Source organism: Phoenix dactylifera, chromosome 17 (genome assembly GCF_009389715.1).
Source record: "Phoenix dactylifera cultivar Barhee BC4 chromosome 17, palm_55x_up_171113_PBpolish2nd_filt_p, whole genome shotgun sequence".
Lineage (NCBI taxonomy): Eukaryota > Viridiplantae > Streptophyta > Magnoliopsida > Arecales > Arecaceae > Phoenix > Phoenix dactylifera.
The window spans coordinates 9,528,782-9,551,230 of NC_052408.1; the positions used below are offsets into that span (position 1 = coordinate 9,528,782).

Below are 22,449 nucleotides of genomic sequence, written 5' to 3' on the forward strand. Positions count from 1 at the left end.
TCATGAAACCACTGCATCACGTCAGAAACTGACTGGTCTGAACCAGCCATCCAAGAATTTGACTCACTAGCGAAAGGGAACAAAGACAAATCATAAATACAAATATCTTCCAAGAGATGCAGGCACCACCTCAAGAAAACAGCATCCTGCACCTCACAGTAGTTCCATGGGACATTGTTATCTTTACAGGAGTTCATGTATCCTTTTACACTTCAATGACAATAAACATCTATAAGCCTCTGCTCTCCATCTCCTAACCTAAATATGTTTTTTTACTGGCATTGCTGTTGCCTTAGGTATAACTTGAATATAGGAGCAAATATACATGAAGAGAAAATCAAAATTCTTATTTAGACAGGCCCGTCATTTATTTACATTAAGGCCACAAGACAAACTTTCCCATTTTATGCTGAAAAGAGGGACTAAGTAGCTGGCAAAGCTAGCCTCATTATCTGTACAAAAATTTCACTACTTCAGCTCCCATAGTTTCTCATGAAGAACGTGAAGAGATCCCAATGCGCCTTTCTGCAGAGTAAAACATACATTTCAGTTAATAAAAAGTTAGACAGTAGTAACTGGCATTTTTGGTCACACAGACCATGCAGTGCAAACAGTCAAAATTTTTACCTCCCGTGGCAATAAGCTTTTCAACACGGGCAACGATATGTTTCCCATACGTGTACCTCTTCAAGGCATTCAAGTGAACCTTAATACGTGAAAGGATCAGTTCCCGGTTTTGATCATCACAGGTCTCAAGAACCTTCTGTACAACATAGTTAGCGAACTGATCTTTCATCATCACCTGTCAAGCCATTTCAGATATTCAAGTTTATCAGTTGGAGGGTGAAAATTGTGAACGAACAGCATGAAAACCAATGGTAGGCTGCTGAGAAGAACTTCCATGAGATAGAATTACCATATTTTTGTTGTCATCATATAGTAATAACCATATGTGTTAAGTGAACAAACCAATCAGTTGCCAGAATAGGGGCACAATTTTCACCAAGTAATATTCATTATGTTAGCCTAAGAGAGATTGTAAGGACACAAGAGCATAAAGATAATCTGATGATCTCATTTCCCTGTTCTAGTTTCTCTCTCGCAGTCCAAGTATGCACGTTTCCAGCAAATTAAACCACTGTCACACAGCAAAATTACGTATAGATGTTTGTAGCAGATTAAGTTCATTTCTAAGAAAAAAAGGTGAATATATAGTTCAATTGTATTTTCAGATGCAAAACCTATTTAGAGCTTCAAGTGAAACTGAATTCGACTCCATATTGTCATGTTCTCCTGCCTAAGTAGCCACTTTACAAGCTTACACAAGCATTTTGACTAGAATAGGCTTAAGTTTTCAAATTATTAGAATAAACTGGTTTGCTACAAGTTTTCCTTGCATATAGTTTGAAGTGATATATCATAATGGCTTCATAGAACTGCAAACCAGCTTATTTCTAATAAGGATCCACACAACTGTTCACAATCTTGTTGTATCAGAGCTGCAACACTTGAGATTAAAGCTCCAACTAACCAAGAGGCCTATATGCAACTTCTTTAGCCACAGGTGCAAGTCCTTGATTTGTGCAATTGGATACAACAAAATTGAGCTTTTACTGCAGGGGCGTGAATAAAAACCCAATGTAACTTCCCCCTTCTCTATCAACAAACCCATTATGTGAAGTAAGGTGTTGATATCTTGATACAGCTAGTTAGCTTGCAGCCAGCTAAAATGTCCTATATTTTTCAAGCTTAACTGTCGAGATCTTGATATCATTACAATGGTGAGAATATTCCACTAAATGATTTGCTGGTGGAGCTTTGAGTTCTAATGCACTGTTGTTGCCCCTTCATCATTGCGTACTGCACTGCTTTGAATCTTGGGTAGACATGCTTTAGGTTTTTTCCTATCTTTCAATTAGAAGTGTACGGTCCAATGATATGGAGAAATTGTCACGTAACTCCAGGCAAGTCAAGGTTGAGATATCCATCGCTTAGTTGCTCCATTGCTTAGTTGAATCAGCATGAGTGTAGGGGGCTTGTCCTTTAGGGTTTTCACCATCATTCAACCAGAAGGTACTCATGGTGCTAAATTGCGAAGTAAGGCAAGCCTAGTCAAGGTTTAAGTAAAGTACATTTTTTCTGCAAAACATGCACAACTTACTGTAACATGGTAATGTTGAGCATTATTAGACTTTGATGTGAAAATAAATACAAGATTGTAAAAGGCATATTAGGAAACCTAAACCTATGATAAGCTAGATATATCTAGAAAATAGTAGATTATCAGTCAAACTAACTTTCTGAATATAAAAACCACCTTTGAAATGAAAAGTTTGGCCCTTATATACATGATGAACTAGAAAGTCTCCCAGGTGGCTGCTACTGCTAGCAAACATAGCTGGTTTCCACAAAAAAGGTACATATGAAAAACTCTATCAAATTCCCTCAGATATGCATGTTGTTGCTGATCAAATATCACATGCACGTGCACACATAAGCACATGCACACACCGGTAGCTCCAAATAGCTGAAGAATTGTTTGTGAAAGATAACAAGTTTTACAAGAATATCACGCATCACAAACTTTCATTTAATTAACACTAGCTATGTCGATACCATAGCACTATGTAACAATCAGCATATGATGAAAAAAGATGACAGTGTTAGCTCATACCAGGACTATGCATAAATGTGGTCCCAAGATATGGACTTCTGTGGGGTGGGTGAGTCAAAGACAAGTTGACATTACAAAATACTCCAAACCATGGTCTTGTGACACCAACTTCGATCAAAGCACAACTATAAAATAAGATATTTCTTAATGATAAAAAAACAAGCACCAATACGATCTCATACAGGTATCATTCAATAAATTGGCAATCTGTATCTGCTCCAAATAAAAAATTGCAATATTTACCTGTAAGGGTTCATTTTCATCAGTTGAACCAAGCATCTCATTTATTAGGAGTTGGCGTTCCTCCGGACTCCCATATGTCAAGCACTTTTCAACAACATTGGAAGCAAATTTCTGCTGGCTCATCTTTACTATCTGCCCAGTAAGCTTGCTAATTATAGTAGATCGTTCTTCTGGTTTACCATGTTGCAGAACATGCTAATATAACCAAGCAGGAAAACCAAGTTAGTCAACCATTACAAATGAATAGTATCTAAATAAAATAATCCTGATGGCTATACTTAGATTGTTAGGAATACTGATATACAATCACGGCAAGTATTAAATGAAGAAAAGCTTCAAGCATAACATGCTGAAATTCCCACACAATGATTGACAAGCACTTGTAAGAAACAGCCCAACTGGAAAAGGTACTACAATCATGGAAGGAACCATGAGCAAGAAGTCAAAATCTTGTAAATCAAATAGTTCAAAGAACTGTCATGCGTGTGCATGTGAGCAAGCCGAGAGAGAGAGAGAGAGAGACCAAAATACTGTGCACCTCAGACTATAAAAAAATAACCAACACTAACGAATAACATTCAACTCTGAAAAGCAACAAAATATAGCTATAACCGGTTCCGAGGTTCCCACTTCATAGCCGATTATGTTCTATATTTTGCAGGTCAACAGTGTTTATATCCGGATACTTCTAAGAAGCAACAAAAACGAGCCACCATGAACATGGAGAATGATAAATGAAAAAGGCAGCCATATTCAAGACTTTAAGAGGTGAAGTAACTGTTGCATGGAAACAGAGTTTGAATGTACCAAACAGATAACTGATCAATTTGTGCAAGGAGAAATTTTTGGATCTAATCATTTCAACAGATACTTGTTTCAGAAATACAATCTACTGAATAAAACCTGTGTATGAAAATAAGCTACACCAAAAACATAGAAAGATTTGGCCCCATTTACATTGTCTGGGGTAATTTTTGCAGCTTAAATAAACAAGAAGCAACCTTGTGAAGTTACATGCATAATTATAGTGTCGTGGACAAAAGTAATTGTCAAAACATACTGAATTGTAACTGGTTCCAACTTATGACTTTTCTCAACCCAATATATCTCTTACTTAACAGTGCTCCATATGCCAAAGAAATGAAACCACAGAAGCAAATTGCTCACTTAATTTAGCAATGCACGAATGCACCATCAGATGTCTCTGCAGGTTTCAGAGCAAGATTTAACTATTCAAGGAAAACTTGAACATTCCAGAATTGAGCAGCTGCTGTCTTAACTAATACCTGAATCTCAAAGAATTGCTGCAGAAAAGAAGAGTTTCCCCTAGTAGATTATATTTTTGTTTGTGCCATCATAGTCCGATATATTAGATTATTGTGGTCACAGAACGAAAATAAGGTATCCATCCCGATCTCTCTTCATTAGTATTTCCACAATTAGGTCCAAACTTCAGTCTAGTTAATGCAGGCATAACATTAGCTGAAGTGTTTTTGCGATTGAGCTAGTGTTGAAATCTAAATCATTGATTCACTATTAAAAGAATTCTGTTATTAAGCATCATCTTGATAACCCCAAATAACATAATGGAGGTTTTTTTAACCCATTTCTTCAAAACTTTCAGATATATATAAGTTAATTCAAATGGTATTCTTATATTTAAATAATATAGTTCAATTTAACTCTATTATCACAAGTGATATATTGAGTAGTTAATGTATATAAAATGAACACTGACATAGTTGAATAATGCTTGCTGGTCATGGTTGTGTTATTACACATATATCTTCATATGCAAATGCAGGTAAATAGAACTCCTAGTCGTTTTTACTTCTCATACCTCTTTCCTCTCTACCCTGCCACCCTTCAGCTTCTGCAAACCTGAATGCTAATTCATATGGTTCTTAACTAAAAGATCCTGTTTCAAAGAAGTGGTCAAGACACACTGGAAATTGAACCTTCATTTGTAGGCCTTGCTTCGTTATACATTTGATAAACTATCGAAGATGGACCATAATAATGACAGAGGACGACTGCTAAGTTTGGTTAGGATGATAACGACCTGATCATTCATGCAATGAAACCAATATTAACTAAGCCCTATGAAGGATTAATAGTTAACCATACTTCAAGGAAAGCAGAAAGGGTTGAAGTTGAACAATATTTTAACTGTTATGATCCTAGTCATACTCCCTTTGATTGTACAACTTCAATAAAATTATTAGTGTTCTAGCGAGCAAGACAGCATGACAAACTTGGCTATCATCATCAATATGTCAGCTTACACTAGGAATGGTAGAACCAATTTCACCAACCCGTCCCAGATAAAGTAATCTCCATGTCAAGGCAACAATGTGGAACATGTGATCTATATAAAAAAACAGACAGAGAAAAAAACAAACTGACATTGTCATGATAACCTTACTGCAAAGCATGAAGCTCAAAAACCAACCCAGCCAATATAACCTTTGGTTAAGAGAAATGTTCTTTCCAATAATATAACACAGAGAAACAGTAAGGCAAACATATCAAGCCAGAAGGGAAAAAGACCCTACTTGAATGACATAATTTCCATATTGGTCTTGTGCTAAAGAACACACAGATTGGAGGATCTCATCCATCATAATGCTTTGTGTTTTCGGATCATCACAGTGCTCAAGGACCCTCTGCCAGCATTAAACATCCATCAAAGATCAAAATCATTAGAAAAAAATGAATGAATGAAGGGATTTTATAGGACCTATAAATGATAAGTTATTTTTGCACCTGAATGACCCGGCAACCATATGGATGGCTGGAGAGTGCAACAACATGTCCATAGAACGATGATATAATAAACTGGATTCTTTCTTGGGGAATGCGTTCGATGCATTTTTGGATTACATGGTTACCATTCTGATCTCGAACACATTTCATGATTGATCCATCAAGCTCTAACACCATTTGAGTCTGCTGATCTGCATCAACGACTTCTAATGCCTGCAGCAAAGCAAATAATTGAGCTTTCTCAAGGTGACACCAGATGTTTCAGGACCCATCATTGATCTTACGCATAATTAAGAAATATTAGATAAAGAAATAGTATTGCATGACACAAGTAATCACATAACACAAGCTATGATAAGAGTAGCACATGCAGCTACCAGTATTGGATACACATGCACATGTATTTAAAAATCAATATGAATATCAATATAAAGGAAATATTTCAGGTCATAGTTGTGTAGAAAAAAAAAGAAGTTTAGTGTTGGAAAAATGCAGATTTCATAAGGGTAGAATGGAATATAAGTTCAGTTAGAAAGCACATGATGCTTGGGGTAAATTAATGAACGTGCACATCTACATACCGATGCCTAGGTGCCTGCCACCTTCGAATTGTTAAAGACAACCAAGATCCAGAAGCTTTAGATGGATAGTTGGCTAACCATTCACATAATTCATAAGGCCATACAGCTAGGCATTATACATATAACCATAAGTGACCATTCCATAAATTTTTAGTCAACAATTAACTGACTGAAGAAACCAGACATCAACAGAAGCCCCTCTGCTCCCTCTCATTTTTTTTAATTTCTATTTTTCATTCTTTTCAAAGCACAACTATTTTATTCCCATAGACTGTCAATGCTTCTAAGTAACAAGTATATAATTGAATACACGCAGGAGCCGAAGATGTTATGGGGCTTCCTGTTACATCACTGAACATGATTCCAAGTACTCAAGATGTTGTGTCTGGAAAGGTACATGGGACTTCATATTGCTTAACCAGGACCCTAGATGTCATGCAACCCAAAATACTAATAGGACAAATCTTATGAGCAAGAAATGCTATTGTTATTACTTTTCAACATTTCTAATCAATTATACTTAACTGGTATCAATAATCTAAGAAAAATAATTTAAATTTTGTAGAACTTAATATTTTAGTATTTAGTCTTACATCCATTACGCATGCATATTTACTAAAAATCTTTCATTCATCATTATTAAGTTGAAGAGATCATGCAACACTCTCAACAGTTCGTATCAAAAACATTGAATGGTCCTAATAGGAATTAACCAAAGCAAGATTCACAATTAGATACAACAAATAGCAATGCAGAAGACTTGTTAAAGTTATGGAATGTATTGCCTCTACCCTGAAAGGAAGCTCCAAGAGACAAAGGATGACTAAGGGAATCTTCAAAACTGTTAAATTGAAAATATTGATTTAAATGTTGTTTAAATTTAGAGAGGTAGTGATGGAGGACCATCTTCCATGTGTCGGGCACTTTATGCAGTCGCAGTCATATCCTAAACTGTCATTTTGGCCCTCTTTTGAGTCCTTTTATTTTTTGGAAAATTAACAAGTTGACAGATGGCAAAATCCTAGTTCTATGAAGGGATAGATTATAACAGTGAAGTACATGACAAACAAAAATCTCAAGATTTTTAACTAATTGAAATGCAATTCCTGCCACCATACAGGCTATTATTTACAAATTTTAAAACTATTTATATTAACACAGAAAGAGCAATTATAATAAGACAAAAGGTTGATAAATAACTAAATGTTGTGGAGAATGAAGTAGGTGCTTAGCAACAAGTGATAAAATAGCTTGAGCTATAACATTTAAACCTATTTACATAAACAAATTACAGTAAGCAAATATGTTTAAGAACAAAAGATGGCTCATAAACAACATAAGCCAAATCGAGCTTCAAGCAAACTGGAAATCACAAAGAAATATATCTGATGGAACATCCTTGTCAAAATTTAAGATAATAATGAATTTCATAGGAGAAAAGGATTATGACCCAACCTTCTGAATTACTCTACAACCATACATTTGAAGAGTGAGAGGCAAAACATGACCCTTGACTTGACTTGCTAGCTGCTTTCTCTGGATTTCAGTACCATGTTCAAAGAACTGCCAATACAGGTGATGATCCACAAGTTCAGAATTTTTTAAATTATAAATTTATGTAGCTAATTGCAAAAAATAGAGACAACATACTTTCTGTATAACATAATTTCCAAAAACATCAGTCATCAAAGCACGAGCTTGAGGAAGTATCTCAGGAAAAATTTTATTCTTCTCTTCGACCAACGCAGTTTCAAGTTTCTGTTGAATAAAACGACTTCCATACTGATCCGCACTAGAGAAGGAGAACAAAATAATCAGCTATCCACCCATAATCACTTTCACTGACATGTAAAATGAGAAAATATATATGGGAACAACAAAATAGTACCTGAATTCAACTACATGACCTACAATATCTGAGAGTTCAAATGACCTAGTTTTGTTGTTTTTTAATTCTTCCAACAACGATGATGCATAATTCTCTTCCATAACTCCGTCTTCTCGGTTCCATGATCCCATGGATCCAACAGCAGCACTTCGCATGAAGGAGGGGGAACGTGACAAATGCTCATTTTGCATTGCAGGATTCCCAGAGCCCAAAGAAGAGAGAACAGAACTAGATAGCGGACTTGCCGGATATGGCATGCCAAGACCAACAGCATGACCACCAACGAAGCCATGATTTAAGCTACCAGATTTCCCGAGGAATGGCATGCCATACTGCAATTTCTGCTGGGCAAGCAATGCTCCAAGATATGCTCTTTGATACTCAGACAAATCCATATGTGAAGTACCAAGATAGTTCCTCCCTGAGGAAGCAGCATGTATGGCAGCATTAGAAGTGTTATGTAAATACTGTGCATATAGGGGGTCCATAATTGGTAACTGGAAACCAGATCCCACTTGGTTTCCATTCATATTCAGATATGGTCCTTCTGCAGTTCCTGCTACTGTTACACCTGCAAAATTAAAGCATATGCACAGGTGTTAGGGTCAAAGAAGCCGGCACAAACTACACTTTCATAGGGTTTGGGGGAAGGAGAATAGAGGCTACCTGCGTCAAGATGACTGTTCAACATTGTTGGTGTCCCATGACTGACAGAATAAGCTTTTGAATTAGATCCAATGAAGTCAACATTTGTCATATTAGAGTTCTGATATGGATTATTAGAACCTGTGGAACTGGTTGAACCCATAGAAGCTACTTTCTTATAAATATTTGGATATGGTGATTGCTTTGGCAAGTTGATTTGCCCATTTGAACTTAATTTGCATGAATTCAGATCTGTTACATTACCATTTTTCTTGGAAAGATCATTGTATGCCAAAAAAGGAATAGATGGAGTTTTTAGTAACTCTGCCTCAGACTTATTTGTGATTTTCTGCTGCAAATATTGTCTATGATCACTAGGCATATTGAACAGCAATTCAGATTGATCGGCAAACTCTTGATGAAGCAGTCCGTGAACATGACTTTCTCCATCTGTTATTTGGTTCTTGGATAGGCTTAAATTAGACATAGCATCTGTCAAATCACCACAATCAGCCAAACAAGAGGAAACACCACCTAAGCCATTTGATCCAACTACGGGCTTTGTATCACTATCCCTATACCTTGCTCCCCCAGGAGGAACTATGGGGCTTGGGGCCCTCTGAATTAATTGAGGATCAGGTGTTGTACTTCTAGATAGAGAAGATCCAACAGCAGATGCAAACGAATGAGAAATTGATGAACCAAGGCTTTGGACCCTAACAAGACCAGAGGAAGTTGCTCCAGATTGCCAGCCATCAATAGTGTCTGCCGCATTACGAAGTTGCGTTAGATGCAAATCAGGAACTCCTACTGGATCAGCATTGTCAAAAGCATTACGACTAACTGGGCGTGAAATATGTGGAGACAGAGAAGTATGGTGGCCAGGTTCTTCCTGCAAGTAAAACAATTTTCATATGATCAATGCTATGGAAAATCAGAAATATCCAAACTAATGGTAAAATTCAGTTCAGAACCTGCAAGCATTACTAAGCCAACAGAGGAATAAAAGCATGGAAAATCACACCAAGATCCAGGTAACATGCAAGAAAAGAATTGAATAAAGTGAAAATCAAAAGCAAAAAGTTAATCTGAAGCATTATTGAATCAACTTGTGGTCTAGCCACATGGCTGAAGCAACTAACACAGCCAACTATAGAGTGCAGTGTTGCCGAGTCAGATAGCAGCACAAAATAAAACTGATGTTTAGCATGTTAGATACAAAATAATGTTCTTTAATGAGTCATTGAAATGCAAAAAGTGGGGGAATGGATCAAGAAGCTCTTTCCAGAACAAGAGAATTGAGACAGCTTTCATTTCAAAGGGCTTGGCTTTTGATGGAAAGAGGGAAACATGAACAAAAAGGAAAAAAGAGGAGGAATATTGAGGGAAAAGGGGAAGGAAAGTTGGAGAACAGCCACAATGTCCGGTAAACAGTGCCATGTCAATGGAGCTATAATGCAAGAGCCTTTACTAAATATTTACAATTCAATTCGATCACGAAGGAAAAACTTATCATTTGAACAGTACGCAATCCAAGTTCACTCTTCAACATCTAGATCTCTACCTTGGTGTTTGTATCCAAGGTCCACAGGCAAAGCTTTCTTCATTAATTTAAGCTACAGATGAAAAAAATGTATGAATTAACTGTGGACAATTTTATAAGATTTTTGTATAACTCTTTTAGGATTCTGCAATGCTTTGGAGAGCAGAACCAGCATCCAGACACCCTAATATATATATAAAAATAATATTCAACCATAAGGCAAAGTAGCCACTACATATATGAAGCCATATGTCAGGAAAATATGAGTTATAATTTGGTTAACTAGCTTTTCTAGTGACAAGGAAAAATCTACATGTTTGGAGATGAGTATTGTCCGCCTGCCCAAATTTCCATCAATTATTATGCAACTTAGGCAATCAAGAAAGTTATTGAAAGTGGCGATCAAACAAAAATTATTACCTGACTACAATATCTAACACCAATTTAGCTATGAAGTTACATCTTGAAGGTGGTTTCTTCATTAGACGATTGGTGGATACATAGTGGAACTTTTATAGACATGGTTTCAAAGTAAGCACATAATAGGCTACCAAGAGAAATAACTATGGTGGACTCTAGGAAAATATGCACCAGTAATAGCTATCTCTAAGCTCTTCCTGTCTAAATTTATCATGAAGGAACTTGAATTTGGTATTTGAGGAGTGTCCTGGCAGATGCTATTTTCTGACGAATAGTTTATCTGAAGGTTCTGGATTTTGGGTTATTAACATGTTGGACACTTGGGAGACTTCATGACACTACATACCATCAAATTCTGATGCCATCATCATTATATTTCCATCTTTGGAGGTTATTATGTCTAACATAATAATTAGCAATCATTTTATTAATTTTTATGAACTTAAGCAGCATATGTAAGCTCATTATTCATTACATGCATCAGGGTTGAAGGAACCGGTATTGGGTATCGTACCAATTTTTCGGCGAAACGAGTCGGTATAGGCCGTGCCGGGCCCGTATCGAGAAAAAAAACCTGTCGGAGCCGGAAAAGGAGAAGAGAAAGAGAGAGCGAGCAGGGGAGAGGAGAACAAGCGGCGGCGGATGCCGACGGAGGACCGTGGGGTCCAAGGGGGGCGGAGGTTGCGGCCGCGGCCCCTATTTCGAAAGAAACAGAGAACCCGGCCGCAGCAAAAAAATTTGAAAATTTTTAAGTGAAGTCAGCAAATCGCTTGCCGACTTCACTTACAAATTTCGAAAATTTTTAATTTGAAATTTTTTTAGCCACGGCCCGTTCCCTTGTTTCGAAAGAAAGAAACATGGGACGCGGCCGTGATCTCGGCCTCCGCCCTCCCCCCCAGGCCCTCCGCCGGCGTCCGCCGCCGCTCCTTCTCTCTCCCTCCCTCCCCCACTCGCTCTCTTTCTCCTCTTCTCCGGTTTCGGCAGCAAGCCGTTTTTAAAGCCGGAACCGTACCGGTGAGCCACCGATATGGCTTGGAATGGACGGAACCATCCGATTCGGGACGGTTCCACATTCCATGACATGCATACATCACTGGTACGGCTCGGAACGGACAGAACCGTCCAGTTCGGGACGGTTCCGCATTCCATGACATGCATGCATCTGATACATCAATATATAGTTACACATACATATACAAGATACATGCATCTCCCTTTATCCAATTTTTAGAAGATCATTGTGTTGGATTCTGCTAGACACTCGGAAACTTGACATCCATGTTATGCGTCCAAGTAAGATTGATGATGATATTGCTAGATATTAGCGTTTTAGCCTCTTTGGGATTATTTATTTGTCAGCCAGATGGAAGAAATCAAGGTTTGCCATATCAATGTGGACCGCCCCATACCAAGTGCCCCCATACTGTATCAGTACTAAACTAAGATTGCAAACCAACCCTCATACCTGGCATATCAACACTATATCATCAAGCTACTAATGTATGGTCCAGCATCGAAATTGTGAACCTTGGAAAAAATATAATAAAATAAGGAGAAAGAAGACTTTGATGTGTCTTATTAGGTGTGCATGTCTTTGATGTTGTCCCTAGAGTATATAGAATTTTTCAAGGGGAACTAGAAATATTTCATCCCTATACTATTGGACACCTTCTCAACCTTTTGCAATCAATATTATGGTCACCATCAAAGATTGCCGCTATAATTTGGCAATCACATTTTACCCATGAATTACGAAAAGATATATCGGAAGAGAGAAAATAGGCCTACTTTAGAGTCTGCCTAAGGCAGAACTCTACTGGGAGAACAGTATCAGAGATAGATATGTTACTTCTCAATGAGAGAAAACCAATTTATAGGGCGAAAAGAACAAGTTCCAATAGATAAGAAATCTGTATCATTTCAGGTGAAATATGAAAGTAGAGAAACAGGAAACTTTGCACAGAGACAACCAATGGAAAGAGAACTCATGGCCTAAAAATCCATAAACTTCACATAAAACAAAGTGAATTTTAGACTGTCATTGGGATTCCATTTTTCATTGAACTTAAAAAGAAACTTTAAATGAATAAAACGGGAAAAAATAATGGACAAAGTGTTAAGCGTTATAATGAAAATAGGGCTAAACGCAAGAATGGAATAACAAAAGAAAGCCCTGGAAAATAAGGGAGTAAAATCAGTAGAACTAAAATGAAGTACCAAGAAAAAGCAGGCCCGGAAAAAAAAAGGCAACCAACTACAATGGTAGATGAAATGACAAGACATTTATAAAATGGTATTATCAATACCTGTCTTTGAGACTTCAAGAAAATTGTCCAAAATTGTGTTATCAACACCTACCTTTGAGACAGAAAAATATCCGAGATGGACAGTCTAATATACCAAAACAGATTCCAAGACAGAAACACAACGGATAAATAATAGGACACCATGCAACTTTACGTGACCAACAGAAACAAATGCCCCGTAGAGGCTCACAGACCTGCAAAGAACTTTTCACCAATCAAAAATCATTAGTCTAAAATATGTCTTAATTTCACTCAACCTAGTTTCCATCAGAGAAGCTGATTGCAAGAAACTTTATCTCAACACTTGTAATACAGATCGTGCAATCAGTCAACAATCTAGAACGTAGTAAAATTATCTTTCCCGACTATAAAAAGCAGAAGACAGCCTATCATTAAAATAGCAGAAGATGGCTCATTATTAAGTTACACAGCCATAAGCAAAAAATCACATATATAATAAAATGCGATACTTCTGGTAAGGAAGAAGAGAGGGGAAAGGACCTGCAAGGCATCTGCAAAGCTCTTTCTCCTTGTGCCTAACCCAACGCCTGGCAACCCAATAAGCCCATCAGTGCTCCGGTCGAGCCACTCCGCTGACTGCTGCTGGGACAGCTTCTGCGGCACCCCTCTGCTTGGCTCGACCATCTCCCGTTCCGCATCACGCATGGGGAGTCCCGGCTGCAAAGAAAAGAGAGAGCTGCTGCTCCCATGACCATCCCCCGATTCCTTCCTCCTCATATCTCCAATCCCTCCAAAACCAGCACGGAACCTCTGTGCCGCACGCCAGTCCTCCTTCGATACCACGGGAGGAGGAAGCCTGGGATTCAAATTCTCATTGGAGTAATAGTAGGATAAATAGGAAGGATGCGATCGGATCTCTTCCTCAGACAGCACATCTCCGCCATCCCCGTCATCAAAGAGACGGGCCTTGGCAAGTTCGGAGGGGCCGAACATGCTCCCAAAAGCGGTTCTTGATCCCTCCACAGTCGGAGGAGCGCTGCCACTCCGGAAGATATTGATCTCATCCCGCTCCAGATCGAAATCAGCTCTTCCCTGCTGCTGCTGCTCACGAAGCAAAGCCTCGAGATCCTTCTCGAAATCGTCGAAATTCCCATTCGTTAGGGTTACTGGCGCCATCTTGACGGAACTCCCCGTTACCATCCTCAACACCCTAATTTCCTCAACAACAAAGATACCATATTTCTAAAAAGAGAACCACAAGAAGGGAGATGAACCACAAAATCTTGAAAGAAAAAAAAAAAGATCGGATCGGAGGCTCGGAGCTCTCACCTTTACGAGAGTCTCCTCATCCGATCGGTCGGATATGGCACCTACAACGCCTTCTTTAGTTTGGATCGAAAGATGGAGCCTTTCTTATTAAAAAAACAACGGAAGAACAATCAAGAAATCGGGATTTTTGATCGATCCGGGCTGAGTCAAGGGTGAATTCAAGAAACAGAAGAACCTAAAGATCTAAACTTTTCCGATCTCGGATCGCCGCGAGGGAGAGAGAAAGATAGGATCTAGGGTTTCTGAAACCAAAGAGATGGGAGCAGGCTTGGAGAAGGGCAGATAGATACATGAGAAGGCGTTTGGCGCAAAGAAGGAAGGGGCAGGAGAAGAAAAACGGCTCGAGGACGAAATCGAAGACGGCTTTGTATGGTGGACGCTTTCATCCGTTGGATCGACTTTGGAGGGCCTAAGATCCTCGGTTCGGTGCTTTCGTGGCCCCGAGGATGCTCTGGCTTTATACAACGCGGCACGTGCGCACCTGATAGAATCACAGCCGTCCATTTGGTCGGGGAGCGGAAGGAAACTTCTGGAGGACAGATCTTCTCCGCGCATGCATGCGACAATGCCTATCGGCCATCCTGGGCTAGGCCTCGACCACGAGGCGCCGTTGGGCCGATTGGGCCGAGCAAGCGATACGGCCCAGTTGTAAGCCTGAAGACCAATCCAAGAAGTCGGGCTTAGGTTCAGTCCGCAGTTGGAAATGAATGCGATGTGTTCCGTTTCCAAGGACCCAATAAGACGGCCCACTTGGCCATGTTTTGCACCAGAAGAGAAAGAATCCCCTTGTCGTTGTTGTTGTTTTGTTGTTGTTTTGTTTTGTTTTTTTTTTTTTTGGCCAGGACGGATAACTCATACTGACGAGTACAAATGCACCCAATAAAATCAAACTGCCGCTTTTTCTCTACAAAGCTAATAGAAGGTGATGTCATCGTAGAAAACCTGGGCTACAAGCCTCACCAACCTGACCAAAAATCCAATCTTTTTGATCAAGAAAACGTCAAGAAAACGATACAAACGTCGATCGGATCCAGGAATCATTGCGGTAATTGATCGAGAATTTGGGATAGAAGCAGATCGAGAGCAAAAATCGAATCAAGATTGAATCTTGATCTAGAAGCACACTGTTGAAGGGCTCCAAGCTCATGGTGGACGAAGATTTGAGGATCATGGAAATCCAGGCTTCTCGAATCTTGGCAGATGGGGAGAACTGTTATGTTAAAATGTAGCCCGAATCAAAGAGATTTGAGGAAAGTTGGACGTTAATCTCTTTCCCAAACAACCTATATAATTTAGATGATGTAAATTATTTCTCGATGTTTACTCTCTTCTTGGTAACAAGAATGGATGAGAAGTCACTCCAGAATTTTCTTTATTCAGCCTCTTGCAATTCAAATCATGCTGCATTGATTCAATTTCGTCAATTATTCTTAACAAAAAAAATATTGTCAATTACCAATTTGGATTTGGATCCAGGGGTGACAAATATGATATTGTTTTTTAGATCTCTGGAATTAAGATATAGCACTCTGCAATGTTTTGTTTTTTCTGAAATTCAAAAAAATGGCATGTCATCCCATGACCTCCTGAGATTTTATGTCATTTGCTAAATAATTATGCTCATCACTTATGACAAGATTTTTTAATAAAAATTGATAAAAAATTTATTCCACATTTTCTTTGTGTATACGAAATGAGAACTCATTTGGTTCGCACAGAATGAAGAAAAGTATAACCAACAGAAAAATAAAAAAAATAAAGAAGTAACTTTTTCATGAAAATAAATTTTTTTATATTTTATTGAAAAAAAAATCATATGAGATATAGAAAAGTCCTATTTCCTCCAACTGAGAATTGTAGTAATTTTTTTTCAAAAAATATCTTTAAATTTTTAGATAGAATGTAATAAAATCTTTTTCTTTATTAATAATATAACATGTATTTTACATAATTTTTCTGAAAAAAATAAATGCTTAACCAAATATAACCCATTATAAAATATGTCACTTTTTTTATTATCAACTAAATATATAAAAATTACTTTCTTAAGCATCAACTATTCTAACAAAATATTTCAGTAAATAAAAATTTGGTAGCTAAGTCCTCGGAGAGAGACAGGTATGCTACTTTTACTAGTAGTGATTCTAGCGATCTGACCGCTAATACTTTCAGGACATGGTACCAGCGACCTGACTGCTAAAACTTTGAGGACTTACCATGTCAAGCTCATAATATCTACGAAGTAGAAGGCCACTAAATTGGAACGAACAGTTAGCAAGCCGACTCGAGAAAGATAAGCATGATTAATGCTCTTTAGCCCAAAGATCCGAGTTTCCTTTGCAATAAAGAAACATGAACAGCAGCACCACTGAAGACATGCTTCACAACCCCTCTTTTTTCTCTCTTTTTCCCCCAGAAAACACATCCCTCTTACGGTGGTAAGCAAGTTATCCTGCAGTGACACCCATATATACGGCATATTTTGTTTCAACTTGTGAGCAAGTTATCCTACAGTGACACCCACATATACCGTATATTTTATTTCAATTCCAGCACTACTGACCATTTATTGGAGTCACAACTCGCCTGGATGCAGGGAGAAAACTGAGGGATCTCTGCTTGAAGTGGAGGGCAGAACCTGGCATGACTCCAGAGGATACAACCACCTTTTCAGATTATTTTGTTGGCGCATGCCTGCAACTGGAACAAGCTTCTTGTTTCTCATATTCAGCGGATAGCAAACTCACGATACATAGTCGCATGACAACAAAGAAAAAATCATCAAGACATATGCACATTGCCTAATTGTGTAATACGTACCGCATGGAATTCCAATATAACCACAGTTCGCGAGCCCTCAGAGGAGTTCTCCAACATAACTAAAATGTCTGGAATTACCGATTGCATCAAGGGGATTGGTACTGATGTAGATTTTTCTCCCAATCGTGTTCCATGGCAAACCACCAATAGCATTACCCAAAGGATGCAGGAGAGTCTTTTAATCAGGTAAGAAATCGAACCTGTCTTGAATATGACTCAGGTGCACGAGTATATTTAAATACAGAAACATAAAGCCCAGCAAGTGTGCACGTCTCAAATCTCAATAGTAACATTTGCGGAACAGATATCAAATCTGAGTCGACTTCATTGCATAAAAAGAGTTTGATTGCACTGAAGTGCAATTTTGATTTAGTTTGATCCACAAGATTTACATTTGGCTTATCCAAACAACTGTAAAACATAGTGAAAGTAAATGATGTAATATTATAAGGGAAAAAGGTGCACCAGATTAATCCTCATTCTCAATCATCCTCCGAACATCATCAACTACCAACCATGCTTTGTGTCCACCAATTACCTCAGCTTGTTTTTTAGAGTCTTTCCATAACTGTAGAAAGCATGACGCAATCATCAGAAAAAGCTGTACACAGTTTATGGAGATGTATGCAGATTGAAAAAAAACTGGGTTCTGGTTTACCTGTATTGTTGGCATCTTCTGCTCAAATTCAAAATTTAGATACCCACAATGAGACAAAAGCAAGTTTCAGCAATTCGGAATTCTTAGAATCTATGCTGGGAAATAACAAAAATGCCAGTATTCGACCCATGCTACTAAAGATATCAAAATGAATTTCATTTGCAAGAAAAAGATACAGAAGGCAACAGCATGGTGAAATTCCATGCTGCAGGCACCTCAGAACATTAATATACAACAGAAGTAATTACAGTCCTCAGTGCCAAGTAGATGTACAATAATTTCTCTTTTTTTGATATTTTCAATTTGACCTTATGGACATAAACCACAAACTTAGAGGTGATCTCTATCATAACATCATAAAATTATATTGACTGCACCCAGAAGAATATGAATAACAATTGAAATGTTTAGAACATCTGTGAACATAGAAGCAGAGAAATATCCACCACATTCTGTGTAATTAAATTCCAAAAGAAGATAACGAGAACAGCCTAACTGACAAGCTAAGCCCATCTCTATGGGATCATTATATGGATCAACTTATGATCCATTGAGTTCTGATAACTTATGATGACGGAACTTCAAACTGAGGTCAACCCTTTACATATTGTTAACAAATTTCTGGCTCACATAACTATATGAAAGGAAGGATTCTTGATAGAAAATATGGAATTTCAGTCCCCTCAGACACCATAACTATAGGCAACAAGTGTCGCCTATTTTCTTTTCGGCTGATCTGCTTCCACATTTACTCGAAAAGTACTATAAATTGTCAAATGTCAGTACTATGAGTAGAACTTCCATAATTTGTTTGAATGGTAAACAAGTCTCTAGAATATGATTTGTACTTTCTCAGACTAAATTCTGGGTATCATAATTAATTAAAGAAAATTAATTAATAACATGCATTTAAATTGTATCACTGACATGAGCATAGAGGAATGAAGGCATCTCATATTGTCTAAATCTGAGTTTGCATTATGAAATTTTTATTGACCTCTTAAAGGTAGGATCAGGTAAATTTGCTTTTTTTTGGCTCATTCTGAATGTCAAATTGCAGTACAGATAAAATTTCTCAATCTACATAAAGTGATAACATGATTTTCTACTACATTATATAAATAACATCTTTTGTTAAATTCAGTATTCTAGGAGAAAGGGAAGGAGATAAAGGAAAGGGTGCTTCACAAAATATTGAACAGAATAATTAACGTGGCAATTTGGTTTAAGGAAAACATACAAGTTTTACATAGGGCTTCTAACTAATAAGAAGATTCTATATAAGGACCGCAATTGAAGACCTTGAGTTGTATGAAGGAGTTACAACTCTTTGCCACTCAGAGTACATTATGAGGGTGTTGACATAATACAATTGACGCAGACATAAATTTTATCTTCTAAATCAAAAAGCTAAATGAAAAACTATCAGAGTCTATTGTTTTTCTTGTTGTTGGTGGTGGTTGTGGCGGGCTGCATGCATCAGTGACATGCACAATTGGACATAAGCATTACCCTAGTGACAATTATATGGGTGCCAGACCCTCAGACATTATAACACAAGATAAATGTTGCAACCTCTAGAGGAAATTACTCCATCTCCTCAAAACAATAGCATACTTCAGGAAATGGAGGAATCTATTTTTTAGCTTTCAGATTGCTTGACTGTAATTTGTTGCAAGTAAAATCAATTTCTCAAGGGTTTTTTTTTTGGAGGGGGGGTCAAGTGAAAAGGTTCAAGATGGTTGGCAATAATAGTGCCATTAAAAATCTTTAAAATAGTAGTACACTATCAAAGCAATAGTCCAACCATCAAAGCTTCAGTTCTAATTTCCAGATAGATTTGTAACTAAGTTTTCGATATTTTTCATGAAGAAACACAACATAGCTAAAGATGCAGGCAAACTAGCAAGTGGAATTAAATTGGCCTTCAATGCTTGTCTCAAAAATGCGCATATTTCAGGCTATGGGATAATGTATGTGCAAATTTTCATTTCTATATACTCCACAGGTACTTTATCGCATCAAATTTTCTTTTTTCGGTCTTGTCTTGTGAAATAAAATTCTGATCAAATCCTTGTATGTTGGCCAGAAAATAGTTCAATGAACCTACTAGAGAATGTTTTGGACTCCCTTTCCCCCATTTAAATTACAATAGTTAGGGCACCAAATAAATCTTCTAGACGTCTCTCTCTCTCTCTCTCTCTCTCTCTCTTTCTCTCTCTCTCTCGTGTCAGGCTTTGTAGATAATATATGTTTCTTTTAGTTATCCATATGGTCAAAACAGACCAGGAAAGGTACCGATGTACAATCCACTCAAATCATGAATTTTCCATACAGTATTAGATCCTCTTTATAAAACTAATGATCACTTGTAGATTATTCCTATTTTTCAATTTTTTAATGTGTTTAGATGAACAAGAGAATAATATAGTGTGGGTTAGAAGTCTAAACTTACAGCAATTTCTGCCCGAGTCACAAGCCTTTGAGGAACTGCATTGACATCTACACAGTAGAACCTAATTCTGCACCAACAGCATGATATTTGGAACATCAGAATCAATCAAATAAATCAGTAAGCTTGAATTAAGTCCAAAGAAGCTCCATTGGTAGCAGCGAATTTGTCTAGGTATAATGAATTCTACTAAACATTGCACGACTAGTACCATATACTTTGTCAGATCAATTTGCTGCTTAATCCATCAATAAACTTGCAAATCACAAATCCAATCCATGGAAAATATTAAAAGCAGACTGTTCTCTAACCTTGGAAAGTAATCCGCTGCCATTTTTTCCAATTTGGGTTTCAAATATATACATTTTCTGCACCAGTTTGCCATCCTACATGCCAACATCAGCTCAAATATGTACCAACTTAGCATGAGCGCCAACAAAAGAACCATTTACATGTAACATGCCATCCAGAAAATATTCTATACAAAAGTAAGTATGCAAATAAATAATCGAACAGATGTAAAATGGTGCAAAGTGACATGTCATGCTTATACACAAAATGACTTTTCTTTGGTAAATTCAGACTTGAAGTATAGGGACTTGAATATAAAGTGATACCTTCGAGCAACTAACATGCACCAATTTATTTGACCAATTTTGAAAGTATAATTGAAGCATTGGATGGTGCTTGTTGGGATGCATTTAGCAGCCACTGATGGAAGATGTCAAATGTGTAGTAATTCTGTACTGCTTTACTAGATGCACAATTTAGTTAAAGTAGTTAGATGTGAAGATAAGATGTTCATGCTGGAAGTGTAAACAACAAAGGCGCAACTTGGGGCAACTACAGTGTTACAAGGTACTGCTTATTTGTTTGGCGAGAAGCCACAAGAAAAGAGTCGCTGCAACATGAATTGATCAACCATGGATCCACAATTTGTGGCATGGTTACAGGCTACGATTGGAGCGAGCTGGATAAGAAACACAAGACGCATTGCGAGGTGACTGCCCACTAGAATGAAGCGAGGTTTCATCGATTTGATCAAACAACCCAATTGAACCAGGTCCGTACGAAAATTAAATAAAACCTAAGTCTAAAAAGCATCAAATTTAGAACAAACAAATCCCCAGAAAATAAGAAAGGCAAGGTCCAGAACCGAACCAGAGCACGATCACCGACTCCTCGAGCTGCTGCGCCTCGGCGATGACCCGATCGAACTGCGCCTCGGAGAGGATGGGCACGAGCTCGATCAAGCTAGGGCCATCGCCGCCGTCATCAAGGCGGTCCTCCGGCGGCGGGACCTCCTCCACCCCGCTCCAGGCGGCGGCCGCCGCCGAGACGAAGATAGGCGTGCTAAGCCTGGAAGTCGGAGATCTCGAACTGCCTGCGATCGAGGCGGAGGAAAGAGGGCGGCTTGTGGTTTCGAGGTGGCGACGGCGGGGGAGGCGGAGGAGGACAGATCGAGGAGAGGGGCAGCAGGGTGATGAGGATGGCCAGAGGCTGCGAGAGGCGGCGGTGGAGGGAGAGGAGGAGAGGAGAAGAGACTCGGTCATGGCGAAGTAAACGCGCTAAGGGCTAATTCTCCGGCGTAGCACGAGGAACAGCAATGTACATCGGACTGCTGGTTTCAGTAACACAAATATAATTCGAGATTCGCTCAGGGATTTTGATAATTTTCCCAGACGATTAATTCAGTAAATGTCAAGGGTTTTTCTGCATGAATATTTTCCTAAATACCAAATTTTGCATGAACACCCTTCCCAAATTGATATTTACATATATATTTTCGTAAAACTTGCTTTCTTACTCTATTTTTTTAATCTTTATTTTTGCAAATATATCCATGCCATGCCATTAACAAATTAACGATTTTAAATTAAAATGATTAAAATATCTTTAATAGATAGATATGCAAAAAGAAAATATTTACAAGGCGATTGCGATGAAAGACAAAAAAATAATTTCAAAATTTTATTTTATTTTTAATTAAAATAATGTGGTTTTTATTAATAGTGTGAGAAGGACCGTTATATTAGAAGCATTTGTACAAAAATAGCATTTTATGAGTATGAAAAATAATATAAATTTAAGAGGGCATTCATACAAATTTAAATTTGTAGAAGGATATTCATAAAAAAAAACCTAATTGTTAATGCATGATGT

At 37.9% G+C, this 22,449-nt stretch overlaps 2 protein-coding genes across 4 annotated transcripts; both read right to left on the bottom strand.

Annotated features, from left to right (window-relative positions):
• Positions 1-21: 21 nt before the first annotated feature.
• LOC103714873 (pumilio homolog 1-like) lies at positions 22-14,698 on the bottom strand. 3 transcript variants are annotated; one of them, XM_008802312.4, is made up of 11 exons: positions 14,357-14,695; positions 13,568-14,269; positions 8,819-9,689; positions 8,153-8,723; positions 7,915-8,056; positions 7,720-7,827; positions 5,684-5,896; positions 5,473-5,583; positions 2,918-3,112; positions 628-802; positions 22-525 (listed from the first exon to the last, which is right to left on the bottom strand). In XM_008802312.4, the coding sequence occupies exons 2-11, from the start codon at positions 14,225-14,227 to the stop codon at positions 491-493; spliced, it is 3,081 nt and encodes a 1,026-aa protein (XP_008800534.1). In that variant the 5' UTR covers positions 14,228-14,269; positions 14,357-14,695; the 3' UTR covers positions 22-490. The 3 variants fall into 3 exon arrangements, with proteins under 3 accessions (XP_008800534.1, XP_008800533.1, XP_026663410.1); XM_008802311.4 differs by having other exon boundaries at positions 13,568-14,237; positions 14,357-14,694; XM_026807609.2 differs by lacking the exons at positions 22-525; positions 628-802 and adding an exon at positions 1,543-2,799 and having other exon boundaries at positions 13,568-14,237; positions 14,357-14,698.
• Positions 14,699-17,468: 2,770 nt separating this feature from the next.
• LOC103714874 (thioredoxin-like 3-2, chloroplastic) lies at positions 17,469-22,162 on the bottom strand. The gene is made up of 5 exons (XM_008802314.4): positions 21,448-22,162; positions 20,598-20,672; positions 20,290-20,356; positions 17,835-17,852; positions 17,469-17,744 (listed from the first exon to the last, which is right to left on the bottom strand). The coding sequence occupies exons 1-5, from the start codon at positions 21,837-21,839 to the stop codon at positions 17,646-17,648; spliced, it is 651 nt and encodes a 216-aa protein (XP_008800536.1). The 5' UTR covers positions 21,840-22,162; the 3' UTR covers positions 17,469-17,645.
• Between the last annotated feature and the right edge of the window lie 287 nt (positions 22,163-22,449).